Genomic DNA, 24,687 nt, shown 5'->3' with positions numbered 1-24,687 from the left:
TCAAATGTTAAAGTGGTATTATTAAATAAGTGTGTACTAGGTTGTCAAATGTTTAGGTGGTATTATTAAATAGGTGTGTAATTGTTTGGTTGTCGAATGTTAAGGTGGTGTTATTAAATAGGTGTATAATTGTTTGGTTGTCAAATGTTAAGGTGGTATTATTAAATAAGTATGTAATTTTTTGGCTGTCAAATGTTAAGGTGGTATTATTAAATAAGTGTATGATTGTTTTGTTGTCAAATGTTAAGGTGGTATGAATAAATAAGTGTATAATTGTTTTGTTGTCAAATGTTAAGGTGGTATTATTAAGCAAGTGTGTAATTGTTTTGTTGTCAACTGTTAAAGTGGTATTATTAAATAAGTGTATAATTGTTTTGTTGTCAAATGTTAAGGTGGTATTATTAAACAAGTGTGTAATTGTTTTGTTGTCAAATGTTAAGGTGGTATTATTAAACAAGTGTGTAATTGTTTTGTTGTCAACTGTTAAGGTGGTATTATTAAATAAGTGTATAATTGTTTTGTTGTCAAATGTTAAGGTGGTATTATTAACCAAGAAAAGGTTAAGTCTGACATACCAATATGTGTTTTGATACGTGCTAATAGAATGTTATGATTGAAGGTATCGAAATTAGCGCTATGATCAGGTAGCAGCAACATAGTTAGCAATAGATCATTAGTCATTTTTGCGAGGGCTGTCTCCGTAGAGTGATTTTCCCTGAAACCGGACTGAAAGGGTTCAAAGAGATTGTTAGACGCTAAGTGTTCATTTACAAACCCCAAAACCAGTGAACTTGGCACATTGTGTAAATCGTAAATAAAAACAAAATGCAATGATTTGCAAATCCTTTTCAACCTATATTCAATTGAATAGACTGCACAGAAAAGTTACTTGATGTTCGAACTGGGAAACGTTGTTATTGTTTTGCAAATATTAGCTCATTTGGAATTTGATGCCTGCAACATGTTTCAAAAAAGCTGGCACAAGTGGCAAAAAAGACTGAGAACGTTGAGGAATGCTCGTCAAACACTTATTTGGAACATCCCCCAGGGAACAGGCTAATTGGGAACAGGTGGGTGCCATGATTGGGTATAACAGCAGCTTCCATGAAATGCTCAGTCATTCACAAACAAGGATGGGGCGAGGGTCACCACTTTGTCAACAAATGTGTGAGCAAATTGTCGAACAGTTTAAGAACAACATCTCAACCAGCTATTGCAAGGAATTTATGGATTTCACCATCTTAGGTCTGTAATATCATCAAAAGGTTCAGAGAATCTGGAGAATACTCGATCCCTCAGGCGTACTGCATCAAGACGATATTCAGGACTCTATCTGGTCTGTAATGGATATTACCACATATGCTCTGATCACATATGCTAGGAACACGTTCATGTTAGTAACTACAGTTGCTCGCTACATCTGTAAGTGCAAGTTAAAATCGTCTACTTAGGCAATAAGCTACTAGGCAAAGCGAAAGCCATTTATCAACAACACCCTAGTATGTTATAGATTAATAGGTTTGGGCTGCTCATCTACGATGGACTGATGCAAAATGGAAAGATGTTCTGTGGTCTGATGAGTCCACATTTCAAATTGTTTTTGGAAACTGTGGACGTTGTGTCCTCCGGACAAAAGAGGAAAAGAACCATATTGATTGTTATAGGCGCAAAGTTGAAAAGCCAGCATCTGTGATGGTATTATGGCGGTGTATTTAGTGCCAAGACATGGGTAACTAACACATCTGTGAAGGCACCATTAATGCTGAAAGGTACATACAGGTTTTGGAGCAACATATGTTGCCATCAGGCATCCAGGCAACGTTATCATGGACGCCCCTGCTTATTTCAGCAAGACAATGCCAAGCCATATGTTACAACAACGTGGCTTCATAGTAAAAGAGTGCGGGTTCTAGACTGGCCTGCCTGTAGTCCAGACCTGTCTCCCATTGAAAATGTGTGGCGCATTATGAAGCCTAAAATACCACAACGAAGACCCCCGGACTGGACTGTTGAACAACTTAAGCTGTACAAGCAAGAATGGCAAAGAATTCCACCTGAAAAGCTTCAAAAATTGGTCTCCTCAGTTCCCAAACGTTTACTGAGTGTTGTTAAAAGGAAAGGCCATGTAACACAGTGGTAAAAATGCCCTGTGCCAACTTTTTTGCAATGTGTTGCTGCCATTAAAATTCTAAGTAATGATTATTTGCAAAAAAAAAAGGTTTCTCAGTTGGAACATTAAATATCTTGTCTTTGCAGTCTATTCAATTGAATATAAGTTGAAAAGGATTTGCAAATCATTGTATTCCGTTTTTATTTACGAATTACACAACGTTCCAACTTCACTGGTTTTGGGTTTTGTAGCTCAGACTAGAGTAAATCTAGTCCTTTTGCATCTCTGTTGGCTCCTTCAAAGGTAACAAGTCTCTATGTCTAGGTGTGAGTCCTTTACACCTGGCAGCCAAGAACAATCATGTGGAGTGCTGCAGGAAGCTCCTTCAGGTGACACCTTCAAGTCTGCTGTTAAGTGTGAGAGTTTAATGTTTGCAAACACTTTTACTTTCACTTTGACTCATCCTCCTGCAGAACAAATGTCCTGTGGACGCACTTGACGGCTCGGGAAGGACAGCTTTGCATCACGCTGGTAAGTCTTATTATTTGTTGTTTTTGGTGTTTATTTACTTCAATCTAATTTATTTCATTGAGGATTAATGTTGAATGTTGTAAAACATCATTTAGATGAATTCTAAATATAAACAATTACAATCAATACCTTAATACAAGTTGATACCAACATGCAAAAAATACATCGATACCTGCTTTTTAACATCCATCCATTCATCCATTTTCTACCGCTTATTCCCTTCGGGGTCGCGGGGGGGCTTTTTAACATCCATCATCCATCCATTTTCTACCGCTTATTCCCTTCGGGGTCGCGGGGGGGCTTTTTAACATATGTATTATTATTATTATATATGTAACTGTTGTCTACTTTCTTTTATTCCAGCTCTAAACAGAACATAACATATGTATTATTATTATTATTTGTATTATTACTTTTATTATTATTATTATTATTATTATTATTTGTATTATTATTATACATGTATATTGTCTTATTTCTTTTATTCCAGCTCTTAACAGTAACATAACATATGTATTATTTTTTATTATGTATGTAATTATTGTCTACTTTCTTTTTTTCCAGCTCTTAACAGGAACATAACATATGTATTATTATTATTATTATTATTATATATGTAATTATTGTCTACTGTCTTTTATTTCAGCTTTTAACAGGAACATAACATATGTATTATTATTATAATTATATATGTAATTATTGTCTACTTTATTTTATTCCAGCTCTTAACAGGAACATAAAATATGTATTATTATTATAATTATATATGTAATTAATGTCTACTTTCTTTTATTCCAGCTCTTAACAGGACATAACATATGTATTATTATCATTTATATGTAATTATTTTCTACTTTCTTTCATTCCAGCTCTAAATAGGAACATAATATATGTAGTATTATAATTATATATGCAATTTGTGTCTACTTTCTTTTATTCCAGCTCTAAACAGGAACATAACATAGGTATTATTATTATTATTATTATTATTATTATTATTATTATTATTATTATTATTATTATACATGTAATTATTGTCTAATTTATTTTATTCCAGATCTTAACAGTAACATAACATATGTTTTATTATTCTTTATATGTAATTATTTTCTACTTTCTTTCATTCCAGCTCTAAATAGGAACATACTATATGTAGTATTATAATTATATATGCAATTTGTGTCTACTTTCTTTTATTCCAGCTCTAAACAGGAACATAACATAGGTATTATTATTATTATTATTATTATACATGTAATTATTGTCTAATTTATTTTATTCCAGCTCTTAACAGTAACATAACATATGTTTTATTATTCTTTATATGTAATTATTGTCTACTTTCTTTTATTCCAGCTCTAAACAGGAACATAACATAGGTATTATTATTATTATTATTATTATTATTATTATTATACATGTAATTATTGTCTTATTTCTTTTATTCCAGCTCTTAACAGTAACATAACATATGTTTTATTATTCTTTATATGTAATTATTTTCTACTTTCTTTCATTCCAGCTTTAAATAGGAACATAACATATGTAGTATTATAATTATATATGCAATTTGTATCTACTTTCTTTTATTCCAGCTCTAACAGGAACATAACATAGGTATTATTATTATTATTATTATACATGTAATTATTGTCTAATTTTTTTATTCCAGCTCTTAACAGTAACATAACATATGTATTATTATTATTTATATGTCATTATTGTCTACTTTCTTTTATTCCAGCTCTTAACAGTAACATACCATATGTATTATTATCATGTATATGTAATTATTGTCTACTTTCTTTCATTCCAGCTCTAAATAGGAACATAACATATGTATTATTATTATTTATATGTAATTATTGTCTACTTTCTTTTATTCCAGCTCTAAATGGGAACATAACATATGTAGTATTATAATTATATATGCAATTTTTGTCTACTTCCTTTTATTCCAGCTCTAAACAGGAACATAACATAGGTATTATTATTATTATTATTATTATTATTACTATACATGTAATTATTGTCTAATTTATTTTATTCCAGCTCTTAACAGTAACATAACATATGTTTTATTATTATTTATATGTAATTATTGTCTTCTTTCTTTTATTCCAGCTCTAAACAGGAACATAAGATATGTATTATTATTATCATATATGTAATTATTGTTTACTTTCTTTAATTCCAGCTCTAAACAGGAACAATAACATAGGTATTATTATTATGTATATGTAATTATTGTCTACTTTCTTTCATTCCAGCTCTAAACATGAACATAACATATGTATTATTATTAATATTCATATGTAATTATTGTCGCTTTTCTTTCATTCCAGCTCTTGGTGGGAAGATCCAGACCGTCCATTTTCTTTGTGAGCTGAAAAGTCCCGTTAACCTTAAAGATTCTGTACGTACTTTATTTATTCCTTCTCTTTCTGCTGAGTAACATTAGTACATGCCCGCACCCGTGTACTACTACTACTACTACTCTTTGTAGTACAGTGTGTACACAGTATATGTACTACTACTACTGAATGGAGTACACCATGTACACAGTATACATACTACTACTACTACTATGGGGGGCAGCATGTACTGTGAGAACTGCATTGTCAAGCCGCAGACATGTGGTCTCCCTTCCAGTGGCGACAAAATGTCTGCGGTGGTCTCCACTACATTTAGATGTTGTATCCCATTTAGATGTGCTATACAACATCTAAATGTCCTCCAATAAACACGCAATTTATTCTATTTTACTAAAGTCATTTACCAAATGAAACATGCTAGGCTGTAGGCATCTACACAACAGCTAAGCACACAATAGCACACAAGCTAGACATAAGTAATAATCATTGAACAATAAAATGTGACATTTGTCAATACAAACAAGTATTAAATAATTGTAGTTGCATATTACTTACACATACAAAGTTTCCAAGACATAGTAGAAAGTATCCAGTAACAAACGTGTCTGTATCAATTAATTTACTGTCATAATCCTAACTTAATAAATGATTGTGACCACAAAGGTCTTACAAAAAAACAACAGTTATCACTCCACTTCAACTCAAAGACAGAAAGTCCATTCTAGACGGTTAATAATAAATATGTTAGTGTTTTTCATAACTACCATTGTTCTCTGTTTGACTCATTGCATTTGATCAAACCTGTTCTAACATTCCACACTACTGAATAATACAAGTATGTATGATTGCTGCTGATATCGTATTGGACCATTATCAGTATCGGCCAATATTAGAGGCTTTGATATGTGTATCACTTCAAAGTCATTTGTTATGAAAAGCTTGAAGAGTAAGTTACTAATCCAGTTCAGAACTTGTCAAGTCCTCTCAGCCTATCCCAGTCAGACCTTTGTTTCAGGTTAAAGGTCGCGTGTGAGGTTAGCTGAACATTAAATATCCCTGCAGCTGCGATACATGACACCATCCCATCCTAACTGTGGTGCTTCTTCACGCGTGTGTGTGATTTCTCTCGGCACACAGCAATTGAACCTCCCACTGGTTTCTCCCACAGGACGGCCACGCCCCCCTGCTCCTGGCAGCCGCGCACGGCCATGCTGAGGTGTGCAGCGTTCTGCTGGACCGTGGCGCTGACATAGGCACTTGTGACAAGAGCGGCAGGTAGGCAGTCAACATGGACGCCACAAGGAGCACAGAGTGAACAACAACATGTTGCAGGACCGCCATGATGCTCGCCGCAGAGTCCAACGCTGTGTCCGTCATCCAAGTTCTGGTCCAGCGAGGAGCGACCCTCTCCGCAGTGGACGCTCAAGGCCACGACGTAGCGCATTATGCTAACGTGTCCGCTAGCTGTGAGATCAAAGCTGCACTCAGTGCTGCTCGCACGCAACAACTGTCTGGTGAGACAAACACAAGAAGCAATATCAATCATAATCATCATAATGAAGAATCAATACAATTATAATCATCATAATGTATAATCAATATAATCATAATAAAGAATCACTGTAATCATGATCATCATAATAAAGAATCACTGTAATCATGATCATCATAATAAAGAATCAATACAATCATAATCAACATAATGAAGAATCAATACAATCATAATAAAGAATAGATACAATCATAATCATCATAATGTAGAATCAATATCAATCATAATCATAATAATCATGATGAAAAATCAATACAATCATAATCATCATGATAAATAATCAATATAATCATAATCATCATAATAAAGAATTAATACAATCATAATCATCCTAATGAATAATCAATACAATCATAATCATCTTTAATGAAGAATCAATACAATCATGATCATCATAATAAAGAATCAATATAATTATAATCATCTTAATGAAGAATCAATACTATCATGATCATCATAATAAAGAATCAATACAATCATAATCATCATACTGAAGAATCAATACAATCACAATCATTATAATGAAGAATCAATACAATCATTATCATCTTAATGAAGAATTAATACAATCATAATCATAATCTTCATAATGAAGAATCAATACAATCATAATCATGATAATAGAGAATCAATACATTCATAATATTCCTAATGAATAATCAATACAATCATATTCATCATAATGAAGAATCAATAAAATCATAATAATCATAATGAAGAATCAATATAATCATAATCATCTTAATGAAGAATAATCAATACAATCATAATCATCATAGTGGAGAATCACTACAATTACGATCATAATGAAGAATCAATACAATCATAATCATCATAATAACGAATCAATAAAATTATGATCATCGTAATAAAGAATCAGTACAGTCATAATCATCATAATAAAGAATCAATACAATGATAATCATCATAATGAAGAATCAATACAATTATAATCATCATAATAAAGAATCAATACAATGATCAGCATCATAATGAAGAATCAATACAATCATAATCATCAATCAATCAATCAAAGTTTATTCATATAGCCCTAAATCACAAGTGTCTCAAAGGGCTGCACAAGCCACAACGACATCCTGGGCTCATCATAATGAAGAATCAATAAAATCATAATCATCGTAAAAAAGAATCAATACAATCATGATAATTATAATGAAAAAAATAATACAATCATAATCATAATCTTCATAATGAATAATCAATACAATCATAATCATCATAATAAAGAATCAATAAAACCATTATAATCATAATAAAGAATCAATATAATCATAATAATCATAATGCAGAATAATCAATACAATCATAATCATCATTATGATGAAGAATCATTACAATCATACTCACCATAATGAAGAATCAATACAATCAATCATCATAATGTAGAATCAATACAATCATCATAATAAAGAATCAATACAATCATAATCATCATAGTAAAGAATCAATGTAATCATAATCATAATAAAGAATCAATATTATCATAATCATCATAATGAAGAATCAATATAATCAATCATAATCATCATAATGAAGAATCAATACAATCATAATAATCATAATAAAAGAATCAACACAATCATAATCATCATAATGGAGAATCAATACAATCATACAAATCATAATAAAGAATCAATATAATCATAATAAAAAAAATCACTATAATCATGATCATCATAATAAAGAATCAATGCAATCATAATCATCATAATGAAGGAATCAATACAATCATAATCATCATAATAAAGAATAAATACAATCATATTCATCATAGTGAATAATCAATGCAATCATAATCATAATAAAGAATAAATATCATAATCATCATAATGAAGAATCAAACTCATAATCATAATCATTTTAATTAAGAATCAACACAATCATAATCATAATAATAAAGAATCAATACAATCATAATCATCATAATAAAGAATCAATACAATCATAATTATCATAATAAAGAATCAATACAATCATAATCATCATAATAAAGAATCACTATAATCATGATCATCATAATAAAGAATCAATACAATCATAATCATCATAAAGAATCAATACAATCATAATTATCATAATAAAGAATCAATACAATCATAATTATCATAATAAAGAATCACTATAATCATGATCATCATAATAAAGAATCACTATAATCATAATCATCATAGTAACGAATCAATACAATCATGATCATCATAAAGAATCAATACAATAATAATCATCATAATAAAGAATCAATACAATCAAAATTATCATAATAAAGAATCAATACAATCATAATTATCATCATAAAGAATCACTATAATCATGATCATCATAATGGAGACTATGCCAGTGTTGCGCAATAGCTCATTTTGAGTGATTACAGCCAACGCTGACCCCTGCTGGAGATACTGCGTCATTACTTAGGATGTCTCAATCAGTGTATGACTTATTATATTTTGGGGAGTGAAAGCTCCACAAACACACTCTAGTGTTTTCACTAACGACCAACGATTTGAAATAATTATTTCTTTAATTAAAAAAACGATTTGCAAGTAAAACAAACTAGTTTTTGCAAGTATACATTTAAAAAATTAAAAAATAATAATAAAAAAAAAGATTCTCAGGTATTAAAACCATTTTCGTAAATGATGAAAATGATTGGCAAGTATTAAAACAATTATTTGCAAGTAAAAAAAAAGATCTTTTTTTTTTCAATTAAATAAATGATTTGCAAGTACCAAAACCTTTTTTTCAATAAAATAAACGATTTTCAAGTTAAAACTTTTGCCAGTAATATTCCACACTTGCACTCAGACCACCTGTAATTTACACTCTACAACGACAGGTGGTGCTGCTGAGTCGATTTAAAAAAATAAAAACAATTTTTTTATGGACAAAATAACTTTCTTTTTTATTTGAACAAAATAGTTTTTTTTATTTGCAGAAAATAATTTTTACCTGCACATTTGTTGGGCGTGAGTAAAAACATGTTTGTGTGTTTGTGGAGCTTTGGCAGTAATTCCACTCCATAATAGTTCTTATTAATAATTTATGTTATTGTTATTTATTAAAATACCAACAATTATTATTAGCATTGGTATTATTAATGAATGGCAATATACATAATTAGTAATCAGTCATTGATAATTAGTATTGTTATTAATGAATGACAATATTCATAATTAGTAATTAGTCAGTGATAATTAGGGATGTTAATAATTAATGACAATATTCATAGGCAATATTAGTAATTAGTCATTGATAATTAGTATTGTCATTAAAGAATGACAATGTTCGTAGGCAATATTAGTTATTAGTCATTGATAATGAGTATTGTTATTAATGAATGACAATATTCATAGGCAATATTAGTAATTTGTCATTGACAATCAGTGTTGTTATTAATGAATGACAATATACATAGGCAATATTAGTAATTATTTTCTTGTGTCACATCCTTCGCAGATGTCACGTCTGCCAGAGGTGCTGCGGTAAGAACATGACTTTATTGACGTGCATGTCATCATATTTATGTTTTTCGTAGTCATTATTAATAATGAATATACATATTCATGTTCATCATGTTTATGTTTGTTGTAGTCAACATTGATAATTAATACATAGTCATTTCCATCATGTTTATGTTTGTTGTAGTCAACATTGATCATTAATACATATTCATTTCCATCATGTTTATGTTTGTTGTAGTCAACATTAATAATTAATACATATTCATTTCCATCATGTTTATGTTTGTTGTAGTCAACATGAATAACTAATACATATTCATTTTCATCATGTTTATGTTTGTTGTAGTCAACATTAATTAATAATACACATATTCATTTCCATCATGTTTATGATTGTTGTAGTCAACATTAATAATTAATACACATATTCATTTTCATTATGTTTATGATTGTTGTAGTCAACATTGATAATTCATACACATGTTCAACATCATATTTCCTCATATAGAATTCATAGTTGATTATTAGTTAGACCCTCCAGGATTTTACAAGCTTGTCTTGGACTGTTGCGGACTAAACGGGCCTGAATTTGAAGCAGCTTCTTCAGAAAGGCGCAGCGAAAGAAACCGCAGCAGTTAATATTAACATTATTATTAGCATTTGTTATTTGCATTTGTTATTAGCATTTCTTATTAGCATTAATTAATAACATTTTTATAAGCATTTTTATGAGCATTTCTTCTTAGCGTTTCTGACTAGCATTTCTTACTAACATTTTTTATGAGCATTTTTCATGGGCATTTCTTACTAGTATTTCTTATTAGCAATTCTTATTAGCATTTTTTATTAGCTTTTATTATTAGAATTAATTTTTAGCATTTCTTATTACCATTACTTTTTAGCCTTTTTTATTAGCATTTCTAATTTACAATTCTTATTAGCATTTCTTATTCGCATTTATAATTACCATTTCTTATTACCATTTATTATTAGCATTTGTTATCAGTATTTATTATTAGTATTTCATATTCATATTTATTATTAGTATTTCATATTCATATTAATTATTAGCATTTATTCTTAGAATTTATTATTAACATTTATTATTAGCATTCTTATTAACATTTATTATTAACATTTATTATCAGCATTTATTATTAGCATTTCATATTAGCATTTGTTATTAGCATTTATTATTAACATTTCTTGTTAGCATTTCATATTATAATTTCTTATTAGCATTTCTTATTAGCATGAGTGTAATTAGTTGGAGGTACCAAAGGGGAGAGAAAATATTCTTGTCAATTGTTATTAGCAATTCTTATTAGCTTTTATTATTATAATTTTTTTCTAATGAACAATTTTTATTAGCATTTCTAATGAACAGTTCTTATGAGCATTTCTAATTAGCATTTCTAATTAGCATTTCTAATTACCATTTCTTATTAACATTTATTATTAGCATTTGTTATTAGCATTTCATATTAGCATTTCTTATTAACGTTTATTATCAGCATATATTATTAACATTTCTTATTAGCATTTCATATTAGCATTTCTTGTTAACATTTATTATCAGTATTTTGTATTAACATTTCATATTAGCATTTCTTATTAGCATTTATTATTAGTATGAGTGGAATTAGTTGGAGGTACAAAAGAGAAAAGATAATTTTCTTGTCTGCACGTTTCGCATGGCACTTTGACATTTGTTGTTTGAATGTAGAGTGCAGAACAAATCAAATCTATTACTATTATTAATACCAGTTAGTAGCTACTGCACCTGTGTGAGTGCAGCTTTACAGATGCCATGTTGGGCTGTGCGCATGTCAGCAGAGGAGCAAATATGCTCGCTAGCAAGGAACGTTTCTGAGATGATGACTCCATGTTTTCACCATTTTCCTCTCAATGATTGAATGTCCTTCAACTAGCTGCCACTCAACTAGCTTCTCTCTTGGCTCCTTGACCCCCCCACCCCCCTTCACCCGCCATAGCATGATGCAGTAGCTCTGCCAGGTGAGGAACAGGTGTCAACTCCTAAAAAACGCAAAGCACCTCCACCTCCCATGAGTACACTGCAGGTAGTGTATGTGTGTGTCGTGTGTGTTTGTGTGTCATGTGCTTTGTCCTATTAATATTTAGCAGCTGAAATATTATCATATCATCATATCACTTTGTCCTGCAGAAGTCTGCTCCTTCTTCTCCTTGCGTCTCGTCCAACAACAGCGACAAGAGGTCCAACTGTAAGGTCAGCAAACGTCACACAGTCAGAGGCCACCATTCCACCATACAGCTATTATTACTGCACATGATCATATATTATATTGTAGATTATTACTGCATCTTATCATATATTATTATACATGTTCTATTACATTTCATTATGCAGTATTTGTATGTAAGGCCCTTATTTTTATGTACACTGTGACATATTGTATTGTTTTGGAATATTGCATATAGACATAAATATACAGCACATATATATATGTTTAATGTGTATATATATATATATATATATATATATATATATATATATATATATATATATATATATATATATACCTTTTCACATATATACATGTACACACACATATGTATATACAGTCGTGGGCAAAAGTTTATACAGCACATATATATATGTATGTATATATATATATATATATATATATATATATATATATATATATATATATATATATATATATATATATATATATATATATATATATATATATATATATATATATATATATATATATATATATACATACATATATATATGTGCTGTATAAACTTTTGCCCACGACTGTATATACATATGTGTGTGTACATGTATATATGTGAAAAGGTATATACACTTGTATAGAACATAATGTCATGGCTGTCTTGAGTTTCCAATAATTTCTTCTTTTTTTTTTTTTTTTTCATTTTATTTTTATTGACATCCAGCATCAGATATTCCTATCCATTACCGGTACATCATATTCACATACATCATATATCTGTTGTGTGCCCTAAATGTCTAAATATTTTTTGTTTATATCCCAACCATACCACCCCAAAGTAATATCTACAAATACATCAATTAAATAAACAAAAAAGAAATAATAATACATTAATAATAATAATAATCAGAAATAAATAAAAAAATATATAATCAGATACATATATATATATACACACACACATACATATATATACATATATATATATATATATATAGAGAGATATATATACATACAAACATATACACATATGGGGAGTAATCCTTTTTTTTTAAGCAGTACAATCACTAATTCGAAAAATTTAAGTCAGGCTTATGGGGCGTGACATAGTTGACCCAGTTTTCCCAGTATGAAGTAAAATTCTCCAATTTATAATTAATAAAGGCAGTTATCTTCTGCATTTTATATATGTCCATTGTTGTTTCCATCCATTGCTTCAAAATTGGGCTCTCCTGGAATATCCATTTCCTAGTAATGGTCTTTTTCTCTTTCAATAATTTCTACAACTCTTATTTTTTTGTGATAGAGTGATTGGAGCACATACTTGTTGGTCACAAAAAAACATTCATGAAATTTGGTTGTTTTATGCATTTATTATGGGCCTACTGAAAATGTGACCAAATCTGCTGGGTCAAAAGTATACATACAGCAATGTTAATATTTGGTTACATGTCCCTTGGCAAGTTTCACTGCAATAAGGCGCTTTTGGTAGCCATCCACGAGCTTCTGGTTGAATTTTTGACCACTCCTCTTGACAAAATTGGTGCAGTTTGGGTAAATGTGTTGGTTTTCTGACATGGACTTGTTTCTTCAGCATTGTCCTCACATTTAAGTCAGGACTTTGGGAAGGCCATTCTAAAACCTTAATTCTAGCCTGATTTAGCCATTCCTTTACCACTTTTGACGTGTGTTTTGGGTCTAAATAATAAATATAACTACCGTGAAATATATTTTTCTGTCTAAATGGAAACAAGGAATATCATTTTACGTCTAAATAGAAAAAAATAATAAAATATTCTGTATAAGTGGAAACAATTAATATATTTTTCTGTCTAAATAGAAAAAAATAATTATATTTTTCTGTCCAAATGGATAAAAGGAAAACAATTTTCTGTCTAAATGGAAAAAATAACTATTTTTCTTTCTGATTGGAAAAAATAATATATTTTTTGTCTAAATGGAAAAAATGTATATAATTTTCCGTCTAAATAGAAAAAAATAATATAATTTTCTGTCAAAATGGGAAAAAAATTATATATTTTTCTGTCTAAATGTAAAAAAATTATATATTTTTCTGTCGAAATTAAAAAAAGGAATGTATTTTTCTGTTTTTAAATAGAAAAAAAGGAAAATATTTTTCTGTCTAAATGTAAAAAAGGAATATGTTTTTCTGTCTAAATGGAACAAATAACTATATCTTTCTTTCTAAATGGAAAAAATTCTATATTTTCCCGTCTAAATAGAAAAAATCAAATATTTTTTTCTGTCTAAATGGAAAAAAGGAATATAATTTTCCGTCTAAATAGAAAAAATTAATATAATTTTCTGTTTTAATGGAAAAAATGAATATAATATTTCTGTCTAAATAGAAAAAAAAAATTATATTTTTTTGTCTAAATGGAAAAAAGGAATATATTTTCTGTCTAAACGTAAAAAAAGAATATATTTTTTTGTCTAAACGTAAAAAAAGAATATATTTTTCTGTCTAAATGGAAAAAAGGAATACACTTGGTAAGAAAAAATGTACTTGATTTTTTCCAGGCCGTATAAAATGAAGTGGGCTTGAGTGTGACACACATGACGTAAATGATTACGATTCCCCTTCTCACCGTCCCCTCCCACTCCCCCTTTAAAGGAGGACGAAGCTGGCGACGAGGACCACAGAAGAATGTTGCAGGAGACGATGGACGACTCGAGGAGCGCGGCAGCTTGTCCTGAAGCGGACGTCCAGGTGATGAAAAAAAACGCACCAAGCTGGTTTATATGTAGATGATCAATCATTTGTTTTATTTCAACATTCTTTGTGTTTTCTTGACGTTGTAACTTGTGTCCATTGTGACTTAACAATTCTATTTCTTTATGAAAGATTCATGTTTCGTGCGTTTAAAAGCAACTTTAGTCTTTTGAGACGAGCTTGTTCAGCATTCTTGGAGGTCCAAGCCAGACTTGCATGTCAGAACTTGTCTTTAGTTTCCTGACTGGCTGCCATGGTCTCACTTCTGCTGTCTTCTCCTGGAAGCCTGCAAGATATTCTATCAATGGTACAAATAATCACGTGTATTGCAGGTGGAGCCTGCGCCTTCTTCTGCTCTCGTCTCGGCCCTGCAAGACCACGTCAGCGTGCTCACTTTGGAAAACCAGCAGCTGGCGGCAAAACTCGAGGTAGCGTGAAAAAGTACTGACTGGAGGACGTTCATACCTTTCTTTTATTAACTTGTGCATGTAAGACGGGCAAAATATGTTTTAATGAAGAGGAGACTGAGGGCAACATGAAAAGAGGCCTTTAACACAAAATATATAAAGAATGTACCGCATTTTCCAGGACTATAGAGCACACCGGTATATAAGCCGCACCCACCAAGTTTTAGAAGAAAACTGTTCCCCATTTATTAGCCGCACCGGACTATAAGTCGCAGATATATACATTGTGAAATTAGTTATTTACACAGAAATGTTTTTTATTTACATACCTTCATTGTTTCCAAACGGTGTCCGTAACAGGGCAGTAAAACGGCTAATCAAACAAAACAGAAGTCATCGTCATGGACCCAAGAGCTGCGCAAGCTAGCTCTTCAATTAGCTAAACAGACTCAATAACTCCACGGTGACGTTTTTGGTGAATTTACAAAGGCATTTGTGAAACTGAAACAATACAAAAATAATGCTATTGTAAGTGAATAATAGTAACACAGACACTTGTAAACATGTTAGCATATTAGCCAATGCTAACAACGCTAGCTTGATAACATTACCAGTACAATTATGCATGAAAACACTCCTACAGACATCACACACGGGACGCTTTAGTAAGTAAGAATTGTTTTAGTTACATTGTAAAACTTACAAACGTTTCTTGGAGTGATGAATGAAGAATCCATATGAGTATTATTATTTACATCTTTATTTACACCATTTACATATAGCACCAATTATTTTATTATTATTATTATCATAAATGATAAATGATAAATGGGTTATACTTGTATAGCGCTTTTCTACCTTCAAGGTACTCAAAGCGCTTTGACAGTATTTCCACATTCACCCATTCACACACACATTCACACACTGATGGCGGGAGCTGCCATGCAAGGCGCTAACCAGGAGCAAGGGTGAAGTGTCTTGCCCAAGGACACAACGGACGTGACTAGGATGGTAGAAGGTGGGGATTGAACCCCAGTAACCAGCAACCCTCCGATTGCTGGCCCGGCCACTCTACCAACTTCGCCACGCCGTCCCTAATTACTGAAAATATAATGTTTTATCATTATTTTTATATTTTGTCGTTATTATTACTTTTATTATTATTATTATTATTATTATTATTATTATTATTATTATTATTATTATTATTATTATTTTTACTATTACAATAATAATAATAATTATTATGAATACCATTGTTATAATTATTAATATTACTATTATTATTATTACTAATATTATTGTTATTATTATTACTAATATTATTGTTGTTATTGTTATTTCTACTATTACTATTAATACTGTTATTATTGTATTAATGTTGTTATTATTACCGCTACTAGTATTATTATTATTATTATTATTACTATTATTATTATTATTATTATTATTATTATTATTATTATTATTATTATTATCATTATTATTATTATTATTATCATTATTATTATTATTATTACTAATATTGTTATTATTATTATTACTAATATTATTGTTGTTATTGTTATTACTATTATTTCTATTGATACTATTCTTATTTTATTGATTTTATTATTATTATTACTGCTACTACTACTAATATTATTATTGGTACCATTATTATCAGTGTTAATATTAATAATATAATTATTACTATTATTATTATTATTATTATTATTACTAATATTATTGTTAGTATTGTTTTTGTTATTATTATTGTTATTATTATTATTACTAGTCACATGGGGTTCAATTCCCACCTTCTACCTTCCTAGTCACGTCCGTTGTGTCCTTGGGCAAGACACTTCACCCTTTGCCTCTGATGGCTGCTGGTTAGCGCCTTGCATGGCAGCTCCCGCCATCAGTGTGTGAATGTGTGTGTGAATGGGTAAATGTGGAAATACTGTCAAAGCGCTTTGAGTACCTTGAAGGTAGAAAAGCGCTATACAAGTATAACCCATTTATTATTATTTATAACATCTGTATTTACACCAATTACATATAGCACCGATTATTATTATTATGTTTTATTATTATTACTACTATTATTATTACTATTATAATTATAATTATTATTACTATTACTAATATTGATATTATTATTATTTTATTGTTATTATTATTAATAATACCAATATTATTATTAGTCATTATTTTTATTATTACAATTATTATTATTAATGTTATTAATTTTATTACAAGTATTATTATTATTATTATTATTACTACTATTATTATTATTGTTATTATTATTTTTATTTTTATACGGAGTAGGTGGATGAAGACCCTTTCTGGAGGACGATTGTTGAGCGGTGCTTCTTGTTCACAGACACTTTGGTCCCTGCAAGGAAGCGAGCAGCTGAAGGACAGCAGCCGTCCTCACAGCAGGACCTCCAACTCCTCCGTCCATTCCACGCGGGACCACGCAGAGCTCGCCGCAATGGTTCCGCCGGAGGACGAAGGGAGGAAGAAGAGTGGTGAGGAGATCTGGCTGCTAAGACAGATGCTGGACAGGGTCCAAGCCGAGCTGATGGAGAGCAGAGAGGAGAACTTCCGGCTTCAGGCTCAGCTGAAAGTTGGAGAGGAGGACGACAGAAGGAGCAAAGGAAAGGAGGAGGAGTTGCTGGAGAGCTTGGCAGAGCTTCAGGCCAAGCTGAGCGACACACAGAAGAGATACCACCATGCTGTGGAGGAGCTGAGAGGTCATGCGGAAGGAGCCGGAACGTCCTCGCTGGAGCAGGAAGTCCTACATCTGAAGGCACAGCTGCTCTGTGAGCAGCAGGACGCCGCTCAGCGTGTCGGAGAGCTGGAGGGGGAGCTGAAGAAGGCGGAGGAGCAGAGACGGGCGTTTGAGGAGCAAGAGCAGAGGATGGAGGAGACGTACAAGGAGGCGCAGGAGGAGATCAGCCTGCTGCAGGTAAGGAACTCTCACTCTCCGCTTACGTGAGCGCAACATCCTCGCTTCTTGCTGTCTCGGCTAGGAGGCCCTACGAGGAACCGTCCCTGTGGAGGCGGCCGCCAAGGACTTCCAGGACATGAAGACGGAGCTCAACCAGGTCATTAGTGGCCTCCAGAGCCGCCTGGTGGAGCTGTCGCACTCCTACAGCCAAACCAGGGCGCAGCTGGGCGCCGCCCACAAGCAGCTGGAGGACGGCGACCGGCCCACGTCTCCTCCCTCGCAACAGGAGGACCTGGCCGGCAGGCTGGAGGAGCTGCAGACGCTGCTGGCGGACACGCAGGACAAGCACGCTGAAGCTCTGGAGGAGATCTCACAGCTGAGGATGGAAGCCGAGGTTCAGGTGCAGAGCTCCGTGTCCCTTGGCGACCACACGCGGGTGATGTCGTCTCTGGGGAACGCCGTCAAGGAGCTGGAGAGCCAATCGGAAGCTCTAAAGGCGCAGCTCCACCAGAAGACCTTGCAGGTGGACGCTCTGCAGAACAGGTGAGCGAGGGAAGCCAGCGCCCGAAAGGTGTTCTTAGGTGTAAACATGTGTTGTTGTTGTCATCCTCCAGGCTGGAGGCCGACAAACACTCGGAGGACGTCATCTCCTTGGAGGAGCACAATAAGATTGGAGAGCAGCTTGAGGGCCAAGTGAGCCACCTGACGCAGCTCCTCCAGGAGGCCCTCAGGAAGCAGGATGAGATGGCGCTGGAGGCTGCAGATGCCTGGCAGAAGGTGAGGAGCTGCTTGTTGTTGCAGGAACTCATCAATGTCAAGTGTGATCCTTATTACTATCATTAGCATTATTATTACTATCATTATTATTATCTTTTTATAATTATTATTATTATCATTATTATTACTATAATTATCATTATTGTTATTACCATTATTATTTCTATCATTATTATAATATTTTGTATCATCAGTATTTGTAATATTATTATTATCGTTATTATTACTATAATTATTATTATTATCCTTATTATCATAATTATTATTATTATCATCATACATCATCATTATTATTATAATTATTATTACTATTATTACTATCACTATTATTATCTTTTGTATCATAATTATTATTACTATAATTATCTTTTGTAACATCATCATTATTATCATTATTATTACTATCATATTATTATAATTTTATCACTATTAGTATCATTATCTTTATGATTAGTATTATTATTACTATCATCATTATTATTACAATTTTTTTTCATTATTATTATCGTTATTATTTTTATTATCATTATTATTATTACTATCATTATTATTATCTTCTGTATCATCATTATTATTATCATCATTATTATTACTATAATTATTATTATTATTATCATTATAATCATTATTATCATTAGGACTATCATTACATTATTACTATTTTAATTATTATTAATATTATTATTATTATTATTTATAATACTATATTATTATTACTTATATTATTATATCATTATTTTCACTATTACTGCATGTATGAATGAGATTGATGTGAGGTGATTTGTCCAAAAAGGGGCGGGACTACAGAGCGGAGCGGGACGTCCTGCAGGAGCAGCTGACGTCCACTGAGAAGGACAAGCAGAGTTTGAGTGACAGCTTGCGTGCGTCCCAGGATGCAATTCTTCAGCTCAAAGTTGTGGTGGAGAAACATGTGGCCTCTGAGCGTGACAAGAACAAGCGGGTGGGTCACCTGCTCTTCTTCTTCTTCTTCTACTACTTCTTCTTCTTCTGTTTCTTTTTCTTTTTCTTTTTCTTTTTCTTTTTCTTTTTCTTCTTCTTCTTCTTCTTCTTCTTCTTCTTCTTCTTCTTCTTCTTCTTCTTCTTCTTCTTCTTCTTCTTCTTCTTCTTCTTCTTCTTCTTCTTCTTCTTCTTCTTCTTCTTCTCCTCCTTTTTCTTCTTCTCCTCCTTTTTCTTCTTCTTCTTTTTCTTCTTCTTCTTTCTTCTTCTTCTTCTTTCTTCTTCTTCATCTTCTTCTTCTTCTCTCTTCAGCTTCTCCTTCTTGTCCTCCTCTTCTTCCTCCTCCTTCTTCTCTCTTCTCCTCTTCCTCCTCTTTCTCCTTCTTCTTTTTCTTCTTCTTCTTCTCCTTCTCCTTCTTCTTCTTCTTCTTCTTCTTTTGCTTCTTCTTCTCTTTTCTCTCTTCTCTTTTCTCCTCCTCCTCGTCCATCTTCTTCTCCTCCTCCTCCTTCTTCTTCTTCTTCTTCTTCTTCTTCTTCTTCTTCTTCTTCTTCTTCTTCTTCTTCTTCTTCTTCTTCTCTATTCTCATCCTCCTCCTCCTTCTTCTTCTTCTTTTGTTCTCCTCCTCCTCCTCCTCCTCCTCCTCCTCCTCCTCCTCCTCCTTCTTCTTCTTCTTCTTCTTCTTCTTCTTCTTCTTCTTCTTCTTCTTCTTCTTCTTCTTCTTCTTCTTCTTCTTCTTCTTCTTCTTCTTCTTCTTCTTCTTCTTCTTCTTCTTCTCCTCCTCCTCTTTCTTCTTCTCTATTCTCATCCTCCTTCTTGTTCTTCTTCTTCTCCTCCTTTTCCTCCTCCTTCTTATTTCTTCTCCTCCATCTTCATCTTCTTCTTCTCCTTCTCCTTCTTTTTCTTTTTCTTCTTCTCTCTTCAGCTTCTCCTTCTTATTCTCCTCCTCTTCCTTCTCCTCCTTCTTCTTCTCTCTTCTCCTCCTCCACCTCTTTATCCTTCTTCTTCTCCTCCTTCTTTTTCTTCTTCTTTTTCTTCTTCTTCTTCTTTTCCTTTTTTTCTTTCTTCTTCTTCTTCTTTTCCTTTTTTTTCTTCTTCTTCTTCTTCTTCTTCTTCTTCTTCTTCTTCTTCTTCTTCTTCTTCTTCTTTTTTTTTCTTCTTCTTCTTCTCTCTTCAGCTCCTCCTTCTTCTCCTCCTCCTCCTCCTCCTCCTCTTCCTCCTCCTCCTTCTTCTCTCTTCTCCTCCTCATCCACCTCTTTCTCCTTCTTCTTCTTCTTTTTCTTCTTCTTCTTCTTCTTCTTCTTCTTCTTCTTCTTCTTCTTCTTCTTTTCCTTCTTCTTCTTCCTTTCCTCCTTCTCCTTCTCCTTCTCCTTCATCTTCTTCTTCTTCTTCTCCTTCCTCTGAGCGCGACAAGAACAAGCGGGTGTGTCACCAGCTCTTCTTCTTCTTCTCTCTTCAGCTCCTCCTTTTTCTTCTTCTTCTCCTCCTCCTCCTCCTCTTTCTTCTTATCCTCCTCCTCCACCTCTTTCTCCTTCTTCTTCTTCTACACCTTCTTTTTCTTCTTCTTCTGTTTCTTCTTTTTTTTCTTCTTGTTCATCTTCTTGTTCTTCTTTTTCTTCTTCTCCTTCTCCTTCTCCTTCTCCTTCTCCTTCTTCTTCTTCTTCTTCTCCACTTCTCTCCTCTCCTCCTCTGGTGTCGTGGAAGAAGGTCGTTCAAAGGCGTGTCGTTTGTCCCGCAGATAGACGACCTCTCCCGGGAAGTCAACAAGCTGAAGGACGCCTTAAACAGCCTATCACAGCTCTCCTACAGCTCGGCCCCGCCCACCAAGAGGCAGCAGCTGGAGAACATGCAGCAGCAAGTCAAACATCTGCAGTACCAACTGGCCGTAAGACCTTCACATATCCACACATGCACGTCACAGCAGACCTTACTAATTACCGTCCATTTCTAGGCCTTGACATGAAAACTGTAGTCGCCATTTTCCCCCTTAAAGGCCTACTGAAATGAATTTTTTTTATTTAAACGGGGATAGCAGATCTATTCTATGTGTCATACTTGATCATTTCGCGATATTGCCATATTTTTGCTGAAAGGATTTAGTATAGAACAACGACGATAAAGATTGCAACTTTTGGTATCTGATAAAAAAAAGGCTTGCACCTACCGGAAGTAGCGTGACGTAGTCAGTTGAACATATACGCAAAGTTCCCTATTGTTTACAATGATGGCCGCATGAAGTGAGAGAGATTCGGACCGAGAAAGCGACAATTTCCCCATTAATTTGAGCGAGGATGAAAGATTTGTGGATGAGTAAAGTGCAAGTGAAGGACTAGTGGGGAGTTGAAGCTATTCAGATAGGGAAGATGCTGTGAGAGCCGGGGGTGACCTGATATTCAGCTGGGAATGACTACAACAGTAAATAAACACAAGACATATATATACTCTATTAGCCACAACACAACCAGGCTTATATTTAATATGCCACAAATTAATCCTGCATAAAAACACCTGCGTGTTTGTTATGCTAGCTCCTAGCTCCTCTGCTAGCTCCTAGCTCCATAGAACACGCCAATACAATTCAAACACCTGATCAACACACACAATCACTCAGCCCAAAAGACTGTTTACCTAACCCAAGGTTCATAAAGCTTATATATTTTTAAAAAGTTACGTACGTGACGCGCACATACGGTCAAGTTATCGAATGTTTAGCAGCCAAGGTTGCATACTCACGGTACCTGATATTCAGCTGGGAATGACTACAACAGTAAATAAACACAAGACATATATATACTCTATTAGCCACAACACAACCAGGCTTATATTTAATATGCCACAAATTAATCCTGCATAATAACACCTGCGTGTTTGTTATGCTAGCTTCTAGCTCCTCTGCTAGCTCCTAGCTCCATAGAACACGCCAATACAATTCAAACACCTGATCAACACACACAATCACTCAGCCCAAAAGACCGTTCACCTAACCCAAGGTTCATAAAGCTTATATATTTTTAAAAAGTTACGTACGTGACGCGCACGTACGGTACGGTACGTGTTATGCTAGCTCCTAGCTCCTCTGCTAGCTCCTAGCTCCATAGAACACGCCAATACAATTCAAACACATGATCAACACACACAATCACTCAGCCCAAAAGACCGTTCACCTAACCCAAGGTTCATAAAGCTTATATATTTTAAAAAAGTTACGTACATACGCAAAAAAAAGCCAAAGCTGCATACTCACAGTAGCACGTCTGCGTCTTTGTCATCCAAATCAAAGTAATCCTGGTAAGAGTCTGTGTTGTCCCAGTTCTCTACAGGCGTCTGTGTATCCAAGTCAAATGTCCTCCTGGTTAGAGTCTCTGTTATCCGAGTTCTTCCATCTTGACTGCATCTTTCGGGAATGTAAACAAAGAAGCGCCGGCTGTGTACTGTTGTGGCTGACTACGTTCGAAAAATACGTCCATTTCGCACCGACAACTTTCTTCTTTGCTTGCTCAGCTTCCTTCTTCATAATGCAATGAACATGATTGAAACAGATTCACGAACACAGATGTCCAGAATACTGTGGAATTATGAAATGAAAACAGAGCTTTTTCGTATTGGCTTCAATGTGGAAGGCATACCCGTGTTCGCCGGTCTACGTCACGCGCATACGTCATCCTCAGAGGCGTTTTGAACCGGAAGTTCCCCGGTAGTAGTGGCTTTCAGTAGGCCTTTAAAGGCCTACTGAAACCCACTACTACCGACCACGCAGTCTGATAGTTTATATATCAATGATGAAATCTTAACATTATAACACATGCCAATACGGCCGGGTTAACTTATAAAGTGACATTTTAAATTTGCCGCTAAACTTCCGGTTCGAAACGCCTCTGAGGATGACGTATGCGCGTGACGTCGCGAGGTCAACGGAAGTGTTTGGACCCTTTTGGACACAATACACAGAGCTCTGTTTTCTTCGACAAAATTCCACAGTATTCTGGACATCTGTGTTGGTGAATCTTTTGCAATTTGTTTAATGAACAATGGAGGCCGCAAAGAAGAACGTTGTAGGTGGGATCGGTGTATTAGCGGCTGGCTGTAGCAACACAACAAGGAGGACTTTGTTGGATAGCAGACGCTAGCGCCGGTGACCTTACCTTGACTTCCTACGTCTCCGGGCCGCCGACCGCATCGTCGATCGCTGGAACGCAGGTGAGCACGGGTGTTGATGAGCAGATGAGGGCTGGCTGGCGTAGGTGGAGCGCTAATGTTTTTATCATAGCTCTGACGAGGTCCCGTTGCTAAGTTAGCGTCGTTAGCAACAGCATTACCAGGCTTCGACAGGCGGCACAGCATTAACCGTGTATTTACATGTCCAGTGTTTGGTTCGGTGTCTCCTGATAGTAGTATTGTTGATCTTCTGTCTATCCTTCCAGTCAGGGATTTATTTATTTTGTTTCTATCTGCATTTGGGACAGATGCTATCACGTTAGCTCATACTAAAGAGCTTCGTCGATGTATTGTCGTGGAGATAAAAGTCACTGTGAATGTCCATTTCGCCTTCTCGACTCTCATTTTCAAGAGGATATAGTATCCGAGGTGGTTTAAAATACAAATCCG

General features: G+C 33.5%; 1 protein-coding gene across 1 annotated transcript in view; it reads left to right on the top strand.

The window, feature by feature from the left end:
• The window catches only part of LOC133656165 (ankycorbin-like), a gene marked incomplete at its 5' end in the record, with an annotated part of 28,749 nt that overhangs the window by 2,574 nt on the left and 1,488 nt on the right, over nt 1-24,687 (top strand). The window contains 15 exons of the mRNA XM_062057068.1: nt 2,435-2,499; nt 2,584-2,641; nt 4,987-5,057; nt 6,185-6,291; nt 6,349-6,530; nt 10,043-10,068; nt 12,042-12,128; nt 12,233-12,295; nt 14,908-15,003; nt 15,339-15,434; nt 17,782-18,369; nt 18,434-18,894; nt 18,966-19,128; nt 19,922-20,089; nt 21,821-21,967. Coding sequence (XP_061913052.1) covers nt 2,435-2,499; nt 2,584-2,641; nt 4,987-5,057; nt 6,185-6,291; nt 6,349-6,530; nt 10,043-10,068; nt 12,042-12,128; nt 12,233-12,295; nt 14,908-15,003; nt 15,339-15,434; nt 17,782-18,369; nt 18,434-18,894; nt 18,966-19,128; nt 19,922-20,089; nt 21,821-21,967 — 2,378 coding nt within the window. The remainder of the gene's footprint in view (nt 1-2,434; nt 2,500-2,583; nt 2,642-4,986; nt 5,058-6,184; nt 6,292-6,348; nt 6,531-10,042; nt 10,069-12,041; nt 12,129-12,232; nt 12,296-14,907; nt 15,004-15,338; nt 15,435-17,781; nt 18,370-18,433; nt 18,895-18,965; nt 19,129-19,921; nt 20,090-21,820; nt 21,968-24,687) is intronic.

The sequence above is a fragment of the Entelurus aequoreus genome, linkage group LG08, assembly GCF_033978785.1.
Source record: "Entelurus aequoreus isolate RoL-2023_Sb linkage group LG08, RoL_Eaeq_v1.1, whole genome shotgun sequence".
NCBI lineage: Eukaryota > Metazoa > Chordata > Actinopteri > Syngnathiformes > Syngnathidae > Entelurus > Entelurus aequoreus.
The sequence above is the reverse complement of the archived record's forward strand: the minus strand, read 5'-3'. Positions and strand labels throughout refer to the sequence as shown.